We start from the raw sequence: 10,458 nt of genomic DNA on the forward strand, positions 1-10,458 counted from the left end.
GTAGCAGGTGTCAATATGAATTCGTAGGAATGCAAAAAGAACCTATCAATTAGAGGAACTCCAATGGACCACCGTGCATGAAAGACCAGCATGCAGCATATGCTGCCAAAATAAAATGCCCTAGATGTGCTAAGTCGAATAGAGATGTTACATCTTACCTAGTAAGATGTACACGGAGAAAAATAATTACTCCCCGGGAATCACGATCCCATTTGGGAATCAACTGACACCCATGGTGTAATCCGATTCTGAAAAACAGTGTCCATACACCTTTTTAGTGTAAATTGATCTCGGTCAGAATCACATACCCAGGGGTCATTTGACTCCCAAAATTTTGACCATTTTAGGTGTCGTGTCAAAAGATCCTGCAAGGTGTCAGTGTAAAATGACACATCTAAGCGTTTTTGACGCTATAATGAGTTTTATATCCTATAGGTGTCATTTCACACAGTTGAGTGTTTTCGCAATCCGTGACTCCCTTATTAGGTGTAATTTGATCCTCAGTGGTGTCATAACATTCCCTTCAAATGACTTATTGAGTGTAAGTTGACCCTCGGTAGTGTCATAATATTCCGGTGTCATTTGAGCCCCATTGAGTTCAAATGACACCGGAATATTATGGCACCACTGAGGGTCAAATTACACCTAATAAGCGAGTCACGGATTACGAAAAACACTCAACTGAGTGAAATGACACCCATAGGGCAGAGCCGCGGAGTCGGAGTCGGAGTCGGAGTCGGAGTCGGTCGGAGTCGACAGTTGTGACCGGAGTCGGAGTCGGAGTCGGAGTGGATTTTAGAAACCCGAGCCGGAGTCGGAGTCGGAGTCACCGAAAATCTGTCGACTCCGCAGCCCTGCTAGGTCTGCGGAGTCGGAGTCGGGAGTTGGAGTCGGTCGGAGTCGACAATTCTGCCCGGAGTCGGAGTCGGAGTCGAAGCTGGTTTTTGAAAGCCGGAATCGGAGTCGGAGTCAGAGTCGCCGAAAATCCATCGACTCCGCAGCCCTGCCATAGGGCTAAAAAACTCCACATGATATTATCAAAAAACACTACATTATTACAGAAGTTGTTTTGACGTCACTGGTGGTAGGAACCAACACTGCAGAATCAAGAGATTTTCGGTGAATCAGACTCCGAATCCAGCTCTGGCTTCCAATATCGACTCCGACTCCGACTACGGCCAGAACTGTCGTTTCCAACCGACTCCGACTACGGCCAGAACTGTCGACTCCAACGGACTCCGACTCTGACTCCGTAACCCTGGTGTAGGTTCAGTGATTTGAGTCAATGCCCCGAGTGACGTCATGTGTGTGCTGCTGGTCCGCCACGAAAATGAAATAGGCCAATCAGCAGGCTGCATTGTCTTGTGACGTCATTTGTGTTAGTCGGTCCACCACGAAGACGAAATAGTGCGACCTTGAGGAAAACCGTTAGAAAGCCGTTGGACTTCAGTTGCGCGCGCGGTGTGCCACGTGGTGTGTGCGGTGTGAGTGAGGGCAGGAATTATTTGAATTTACGTGCTTGTAATGTCGCAAAACGTTGTTTGAAGTGTAGTTTTGTTTCAAGTGATAGTGCATTAACGATAAAGTTCAGTTTTTATTTGTAACTTGCTCTGTTATACGTATTCAAATAAGGAGGCGCCCTGCACTCGGTGAAATTATGAAGTGAGGACAGTAAGATTGCAACGCACTATGGAAACGGAGGTAAGTTTTTATGTCATTAAGCTGCAGAATACCTAACTCTACCTAAGTAAGTAGCAATAATCACCGGTTGATGGAACACTGTTGAAATGTGAGTAATTCCTTACGGTGAATGGAGTCACGGACCCATGCGCCTTACGATAAGTTTTCATTAGATTTCGCCATACATTTCAAGCCCAAATGTTTTGGAATTTATTGTTGCATATAAAATAAAGAATGACATGCATGTATTGTTAATTTGCGTCACGTGGTTAACAACTGCAATTATGACTCTGTTGAAGAGTGTATTTTGATCCCATAAGGTGTATGATTCCGAGAATCATTTGACAATATCTGGTATAAAGACTGATTGACCGGTATTTCTCATATTAGGAGACCAATAGTGCCGGTAATATTTATATTAGCTGATGTATGACGCTAACAGGAACAGGCTCTGAACCGGTATAGAAAAACCATCCCAAGAGTCATTTGACACCGTTGAGGTGACACCTACGAGGGGTGTTTTTTGAAGCGTACCAAAAACGCGCAGTTTCCAGGAGACCGATTACACCCGGAATCAGACACCCCCCGAGGTAATCTGATTCTGGTTGGGAGTGTATTTTATACCACATGTCGTCAAATGATTCTCGGAATCATACACCGTGTGGGATCAAAATACACCCTCAAAATCCGATTACTCCCTGAAGTGACACCTAAAAGGGGTGTTTTTTGAAGCGTACCAAAAACGCGCAGTTTCCAGGAGTCAGATTACACCCGGAATCAGACACTTCAGACACTTCCTAGAGTATTATGACTCTGATTTGGGGTGTATTTTATTCCATAAGGGCCGTTTTCACGACGGAACTTTCGCAGAGGAACTTATTTGATACCTAAAAAGTACCTACCCTTAGAGGCCTTAACATCCCTCAAACTGAAATATTTTATGTTCAAAATAATTTTAGAAGTTTAAATCCGGGCATTTTTTGCCCTCAAATCACTTATTTATTTACAAACACAGCAATTTTTGGTTCTAGTAGCCCACCTTTCGACTATGAGGTATTAAATCAGCGTGGCAACTTGCTCCCTCTTTGCTCCCTCGGGTATCTAATTCCGGAATTCTTAAAAACAAGGAAAGTATATATCGAGTTCTCTTTTATACCTATTCAGTTATGTTTTAATGGTGATTAAAATATGACAATTTTTTTTAATTACATTTCATATAAGAAAACACGCAAAACAATGAAACAAAAATAACTACGGCAGATAATTACCTTCAGGTATCTAATTCCGACCAATCAGCACCTCAGTAGGATATGACGTCATACAAGAATGGTGGTGAGGGCCGTTTGCAGTCCCGGCCGGTAGGTCACGTGACCGCCGGGCGCCTCGGGTCACGCGGCGGTCGGGAGTCGGACGCGGGGCGTGGTCGCGGGCGGACGCGCGGGGCATCATGCTTTGCTTTGCTTGCTTTGTCAACTTCATATAACTTACTATCGCATTCGTGTGAAAGCCAAACACTGCTCAGTGCCCTTAGAAATTGAGTTTTGGAAAGCTCAAGTTCCTATAGCTCCTCAGGTCGGCAACAGTTGAAGCCTCATCTGAACCCATGTGAAAAAAAAAACGAGGGTAAGGAACCTTGTGTTGCTTTTTCTTTCACCGTCATAATTATCTCAAACCATCACAATTTTGAGTTGCCACATTGTCTGCTTCACTACATTCGTGTAAAACTTGGGTGAAGGCTGGTGGCTCAAAGAAAGGTGAAGATATTTCTTTAAGTGCCTAATCCGTGAAATTGAAATATCCCGGCTTTACAAATCTACACTTTTCATTTTCTCCACGATACATTTTTTAAAATTGTTTAAATTTTATCTACATTTGTTAAAATCGGGGCTTTGGTTTTGTGTAAACTAGATCATAAAGTTTACTATAGTTTTGTGTAACCTGATGGCTGAAGAAAATAGTAATTTTGCTAAAATGATGTGCGGAAATTTGTTGCTTTCCAAATCAAATTACTCATACCTATATTTCATTCAAAATTAGGAGGCACTAGGGGTACCCGCGTGCTCCGCAACGCGAAGGGGGGATTTTTTGACCCGTGGGTATTGGGTTGGTCTGTGTCGGTTTGGTTGGTATCCATTTCGTTCGATTGCTTTTTGACGGCCAAGCATTTTGTAATAAAACAAAAAGATACATCGCATCGAGGTGCCCGTGTCGTATTATCATGCGTTCTACTTAAGAATGATTCGAAAACTGGCGTGAAGTCTTTTGAGGGCCATCGCTGAATTTCGCTAAAAATGACAATGTAATGGTTTGGAACATTCACATTTTTAAGAATACTGTTGCTCATCATGCAAACATGAAGAGTGAATCTTGGACAGAATTGAATGCTCTTTCCAACGGTGCCATTTTTTATTGCCAGAGACACCAGATCATTGAGCAAAACCCGTGTGATTAATAAAGTGGCAAAAAATTGACAAACACCATTTTCTCCTGTGATTTGCACCACCTTGATTTGGATCAATCAGCTTTTCACAATTTTTATATGAGAGGCGGTACCTTTCTCTTGCCAAGAGGCGTTGTTTCAACTCGCTCCGTTTAACGGTCACCTAAAAATAAAATTAATTCCAAAATCCGTCAAAAACCGCAATTTTTCAAATAAAGAGCCCTCCCCGGTGCACGTGGCGCGTGCTATCCTCTGCATCGCACATCATTCGATAGCCCGTTCGATTCTCTACACGACGCTGTTTTCCCCGTGCCGGTCGGACCCCTGGTCACCAAGATATGGCACCGGGACCGGACCCGTGTCGGGCAAATTTAGCCATTTTTGCCCGATTTTGCAAGCCGATTTATACATGTAAAGTCTATGACGCGAATTTGCACTTTTTGGGCACGCGCCACGCGCTCCCTATCAATCCGATCGAGCTGAGACCCCTCAAAGGCACGTCGCGCATCCTTGATCTATGAGTTTTGCAAATTTCACCGGGCTAGGTGCAACGGTCTGGCCTGTAGTCCACGCAAAGCAGCACCAAGTCGGGACCTCGGTAACGGACAGACGCACCCTCCTCAAATAGTAATATAGATTATTACTGTTTTTTTTCTTGTAACATGAACTGAGTTTGGGTACGGTGCTCCGGAAACGTTGTGGAACTTCAAGCTAGCTAGAGCAGTTTCCATAAAAATTGTTAAGATAGTTGACATGGCTTGTTGACAACTCTTTTGCTGTTTCTAAAAAAGTGAAAAAAAATATTTTCCTGCATTAAGCACACAAGGCATGTTATTCTCATAAGCTATCGAATGTGTGTGTGTTTTTTAAGCTGTTTTTTAAGCTTTTAAGCTGTAACTTCAGTTACTTCACTTTAGAACATATTGCCCAGAATGCGTCACTGATCATGAGCTGGTATATCATATCATATGTAGCAAATACATAAATGAGAATAGTGTGTCATGAATTTTTGTGCATGCTTCTGGATCATCTGTAATTACATCAAAGGCTCGGCTCAAGAGTGTCCTGCCGACCAGCTTATGCCCAACCCTTTCTGTCCGCAGAACGTCGCCTGCGACTCCCGCACGCCGTTTGCCCCGGCCGTCCGTACTGGTCTTCGCGCTGCGAGCCGCGCTGGAGTTCGCGGCGGCGTCGTGGAGCTCCCATCGGGACGGCGTGTGATGCCCGCGTCGAGCTTATAAGCCGTGAGCTTCGATTGGCGGCTCACGCGGTCACCAGCTGTATGTACAGCCTCGGCCCCGACGACCCCGCTAATGGCCGAGACCGGCATACCCCCGGCATGGGTCCGCTGTCCGGCGCAGCGCTGGCCGCCCGCATGCTATGCTACTTTTGGCTGTATCGCTGCCCAGCGGGAGCGCGCTCCACGCTGCGGAAGAGGTACACGTTGCGACCCGACTGAGGACTGCAACCGGATGGTGACACGTCGGCCTCTGCGCCCTGGCCGGGGCAGGCGTGACCGACGTCACAGTGGAGGAACGCCCAAACAAGACCAGCCCACCGTCGGAGCAGCATGGAAATATCATGTTCTGCCTGGACGTCGGACCCGGCGGCCGCAGTGCACCTGCACACGTGCGGAGAGGGGCGCTGGAGGCTACTCTGGAGCTTCTGCCATTCCGCGGCGCGACTGCTGGCAAAACGGCGGCGATTGAGGCGGTTGGGAACAGCTGCAGCAATGGTGATGGCGGTGATGGCGACATGGCGGTTTGGGACTTCATCTCAGCGCGGCCGCCGCCCAGGCGCCGCTGCGCCCGGCTGCTCAGCCACCTACCGGATGGCGGGGTGGCCCTTACGGCCCTCACGCCCGTTCGGTCTGCGGCCACGTTGTGGGGTGGCGGTCGCGGGGTTAGCGGCGTTGGACTTCGTCCTTTATCCAGACTGCACCGTACCATCTGAACGGATGGATCTGCCAAGAAAGATGACATCCAAGGCGGCTATGAGGCGATCACAAAGCTTCACCAAGAGCTTCTCCTTCATGGGGCCGGCCGGCCGTTAAGTCGCAACACCGGCTGCCGAGTGCCAACAGCTGCGGGCGCTGGCGCCGACGCGTTGTGGGCCGCGCTGCTGACGCCCAAGCTGCGATATCAACCATCTATGAATAAGTGGCAGCGGTGGCGGCTTGTCAGTTGTTAACGTGCCTTAACAGACGTTGCGAATAGCCCGCGTTGGAATCGCATGGTTGGGAACACAACGCAAGTAAAAATGGGCTTCCTTGATGAACCTACTTTTTAAGCATTGTAGCCTTTGTAATTTTGGATGTTTTGCTGTAGATATTATTTTCTACATATATACTATATAGGCACTCACGTGCTTTAAATCGCGCAATGCAATTGAACCATGGTAAAGGCAATGATAAATGAACTGAGAGCTGACATGCCCCATGCTTTGTGTGTGTATGTGTGTGTGTGTTTTTTTTTTTGTTTTTTTTTTTGGCGAGTCGATAAAAGTGGTTTTGGACACTGGATGAGTTTTTAGGGGTGTGGTGAGGGGGGATGTAATTCCACAGACCTTCTGTCAGATTCACTAATGCAGTAGGTCTGTGCGGTGTTTAGTTATCGGAGCATTCTTTGAAAGTCGTGAATAGGGCCACCGAGTACCTAAATCCGTGATATTCCCCCACAAAAACTTATTTTAAATAACCGGGGATAGGTACATGAGCAGAGTAAAAGCTATTACGAACGCCTATCACAATGCTGAGCGAATAGGAAAATCCATAGATGGAGAATTGTGCCGCGTTACGGGTGCTCGGGCGCAGCCAATCCACCGTTACCCCAGCGGTGACCTTGACCCGCATCGTCTGTCTCGGCTCCAAAGACAAACCGGCGTGGAATTGGGAGCGTTCGAGCACTCATGGTCCAGCGCAATTCTCCACCTAAATCCATTCCTGATACACATTTGCTTGCTCATAGTCATGTAACCCCGGTAAATTCACCGTTAGGCGGCACGGGCGGACATCGATAGCAGCGCCTCTATCGGTCACATAGGGAAAGCTGGGCTGTAGGCAAAGAAATACCGGCTGAGTTGTCACACGTTGAATAGGTTTATAGACAACAGTCTTGTGAAGAAGTTGACTTTTTGCCTTCAATATTTCTACAGGCAATTTTAGAAGTGTCTTCACATAGATTACAAAACCGTTTAGATTATTGTATTAACTTCAAGCCTTCCCTATTGTTCTTGACGGGTGCGGGAACTATTTCTTATTAGTGTTTCTAGCTAAGTAAAAGAACACATTGTGCAAACGATGAAAAAAGCATAAATGGAAGATATTATATGCAATTTTCTCTAACAATTTATGGTAAATTCTCTACACATCAAGGAAAATGTGCATGCTAACTGATAATTTAAAGTTCTTGGGGCCAGTTGTTTTCTTCTTTTCTTACGTCGCCCCAATGGCCGCGAATACACTTGTGATAACGCCTATCGCCCAACTTTCATATTGGTCGCTCCATAGACAGATGGCCACAGAGATCAACTTAAAAGGCCATTGTTGCATTCATTTAGTGGAGATCATTAAAGAGCCGTGACAGGCCACAAGTCGCGTGACATCATACGTGTAACGACCAATGACGTCGGCCTGCAAAACCCAATGGAAGCGGCTAGCAGCGTGCAATAAAACAGGGCGCTGCTTTCTAAATGTCTGTCGTGCGCCATAAATGAATATATTCTTTGTAGCCTGGCAACTCAGTATCTTTTTTTAACTATTGTACTAGTATTTCATAATTTCATAATTTTATAATTGTGCTTACGCTTTATGTTGATATTAGTGATAAATCCTTAGATAAAGTAAATCGATGTGATATTTAATAGAAAAATAGCAAACTAACGCACCATTCATTCGAAAGCTGGGGAACCTACTAAAAAGAACTACTAAAATTCCTGAGGAACTAAAGGATCAAATGGGGATTAAATAGATGCCTGCTATTCCGTCGTGAAAACGGCCAAGGTGTATGATTCCGGGAATCATTTGACGACGTACGGTGTAAAAATACACCCTCAACCAGTGTCATAATACCCTAGAAAGTGTCTGATTCCGGGTGTAATCGGACTCCAGAAAACTGCGCGTTTTTGGTACGCTTCAAAAAACACCCCTTTTAGGTGTCATTATTTTTTTCAGTGTATGTAGTCATGACGCGTGTAAATTCTACACGCGCCATGACCTTTACCCAATATGTGTAATTACACACTTGGTTGAATACGAACCATTACCATTAGGAGATTTGTCAATTACCCAACGATGTGAAATCACTACAGAGATAAGGTTACCTGCAGCCCGCACCACTGTAGCGGGTAGATCGTGGCGTTAGGTGTGACCGTTCAGCTCAATGACCGCGGGACACGCGTCTAAAGGTCACCAGTGTCCCAGCGCTGATAACAAGCGGGAAATGTGGGACAGGAGGGGAGGGTTGACCTTCCGTCCCCCGGCGGCACCGGTCAAGTCACGACCCGACCCCGCCCTCGGGGTGGACACGGACTGTATAAATGGTCGGACAGCGGGGAGCAGGGGCACAGTCATCATCATCGACCAGTCACCGAGCAACACAACATGATCAAGGCAAGCTAAAAATAGTTTAATCGCGCTCCTGCAACACCTGAAAGTCGAATGACTTACTTTAGCAGCAAAAAACATACATTCATCCCAATAAGGATAATTAGAATGGAAATCATTCCAGAATAACAGTGTCTTATCCGTGACTGTGTTCTGTATCCTGAGCGAACCGCCAGAATTAATCATCCTCCTTTGTTTCAGTTTGTCGTTCTCGCCCTGTGTGTGGCCGCCGCGGCTGCCGGCGGTGGATATGGTGGTGGATATGGTGCCCAGAGCCACGTCAGCGTCCAACAGTAAGTAAATTAAAACATTGAACCATTTACACACAACTGACAAGGTAAATTTTCAACTTCGCCAGTACAAACGGATTACCTACCAGATCCCTTGAGTCATTCTTGACCTAAACCAATCGTAAAAAATAGCTTCTCCACTAGGCAATACGAGCCACTTTACTAAATTGATTTTCAATTTGCCATAGTAGCCAATCATTGAAAGCTGGTAAAGTGTCACAAGTGATTTTCATTCGTTTTACCCACGCACCTTTTTCAGGTACAATCCCTGGGGCAGCAGCAAATACGGAGTTCACCAGACTCACGCCACTTATGCGTAAGTATGAAACAAAGAAGTTCGAGCTATTTGTTGTTTATTGTTTGCTGGCTCCCTTGAATAACATGTAACCAACTGGAGTTCGTACTGAAATATAGTTGTTGCTCATAGTCATGACATTCAACGTGATGCTTCAATGCCTTTTCATTCAAAACCCAAAAAAGGAGATATTCTATCCTGTTATGTCTTGTTTCTTGTGATGTATAAAAATGTGTAGGTATTAGTGATGTCAACTACCGAAAATCAGGATACCGATTACCGATAGTACCAAACCAAACATCAACCAAAAACATTGGAAAATACCACAAACCAAAACAACTTTAAAAATTAAGAGAAAGGCCTTCTTTTTTTTAAATCCCAAGCTCCTATACTCCCATTTTACGAATATGATCATTCATAATGGTTACACACAAAATACCAAAAGCACTAGGACTGAAATACCTAACTCCAAGTTGGTATCGGTTTGGTGGTACACAAGCAAGTTGGAATCTGATTGACATCTGGAAGGTATGCAAATAACAAGGATCTATTTTGTTTTGATAGCGGCCATGGCGGTGGATACGGCGGATACGGAGGATACGGCAAGTTTGTCGGAGGACACGCCAAGGTCTACGCTCAGGCCCAGGGATCTGGTGGATATGGACACGGCGGATACGGCGGTGGACACGGTGGATACGGCGGTGGACACGGCGGATACGGCGGTGGATATTCCTACGGGTACAGCGCTGATGTCGGGCACGGTGGATACGGCCACTAATTTAATTATATTGAGCGTCGTAACATCGCCAATTCATCGTGTTTGTGTGATTTATGAGTGTGGTGTGTGCAGTTTTCTAAAAGGCATTTAAAATATACTGCAAAGGAAGGACAACTTTGTGAAAGCAGAATCCAGTGCCTGCTGTTTGTTTCTTCATATTTTAAAGACATATTCTTTCCATCGCTTAGATATTGATATACACACAGAAAAATATTAACACCGTTAGCGGTGTAATTGCACAGTACATATCTGAGCACTTGAGGAAAGTTAACTTAGTCCCTTCCCCGCTTAAATTACTCGCGCTTCTAAATGAACACCAGGAAGAAGGTAATAGAACACTGTTAGGAGGGTTGGGTGTTTTGCTACATGTAG

At 45.5% G+C, this 10,458-nt stretch overlaps 1 protein-coding gene across 2 annotated transcripts; it reads left to right on the forward strand.

Annotated features, from left to right (window-relative positions):
* Positions 1–1,672: 1,672 nt before the first annotated feature.
* On the forward strand, positions 1,673–10,194 carry LOC122376900 (glycine-rich cell wall structural protein-like). Of its 2 annotated transcripts, none has more exons than XM_043356889.1 (4): positions 1,673–1,701; positions 8,925–9,016; positions 9,273–9,329; positions 9,873–10,194. In XM_043356889.1, the coding sequence occupies exons 1-4, from the start codon at positions 1,690–1,692 to the stop codon at positions 10,084–10,086; spliced, it is 375 nt and encodes a 124-aa protein (XP_043212824.1). In that variant the 5' UTR covers positions 1,673–1,689; the 3' UTR covers positions 10,087–10,194. The 2 variants fall into 2 exon arrangements, with proteins under 2 accessions (XP_043212824.1, XP_043212825.1); XM_043356890.1 differs by lacking the exon at positions 1,673–1,701 and adding an exon at positions 8,684–8,729.
* Positions 10,195–10,458: the final 264 nt, after the last annotated feature.

This window comes from Amphibalanus amphitrite, unplaced genomic scaffold (assembly GCF_019059575.1).
Source record: "Amphibalanus amphitrite isolate SeventyFive unplaced genomic scaffold, NRLGWU_Aamphi_draft 002385F_arrow, whole genome shotgun sequence".
Taxonomy (NCBI): domain Eukaryota; kingdom Metazoa; phylum Arthropoda; class Thecostraca; order Balanomorpha; family Balanidae; genus Amphibalanus; species Amphibalanus amphitrite.

Coding starts and splice junctions, on each gene's coding strand:
- LOC122376900 (XM_043356889.1), top strand. Junction 9,017..9,272: donor AGCCACGTCAGCGTCCAACA/GTAAGTAAATTA, acceptor CACCTTTTTCAG/GTACAATCCCTGGGGCAGCA. Junction 9,330..9,872: donor CAGACTCACGCCACTTATGC/GTAAGTATGAAA, acceptor TTGTTTTGATAG/CGGCCATGGCGGTGGATACG.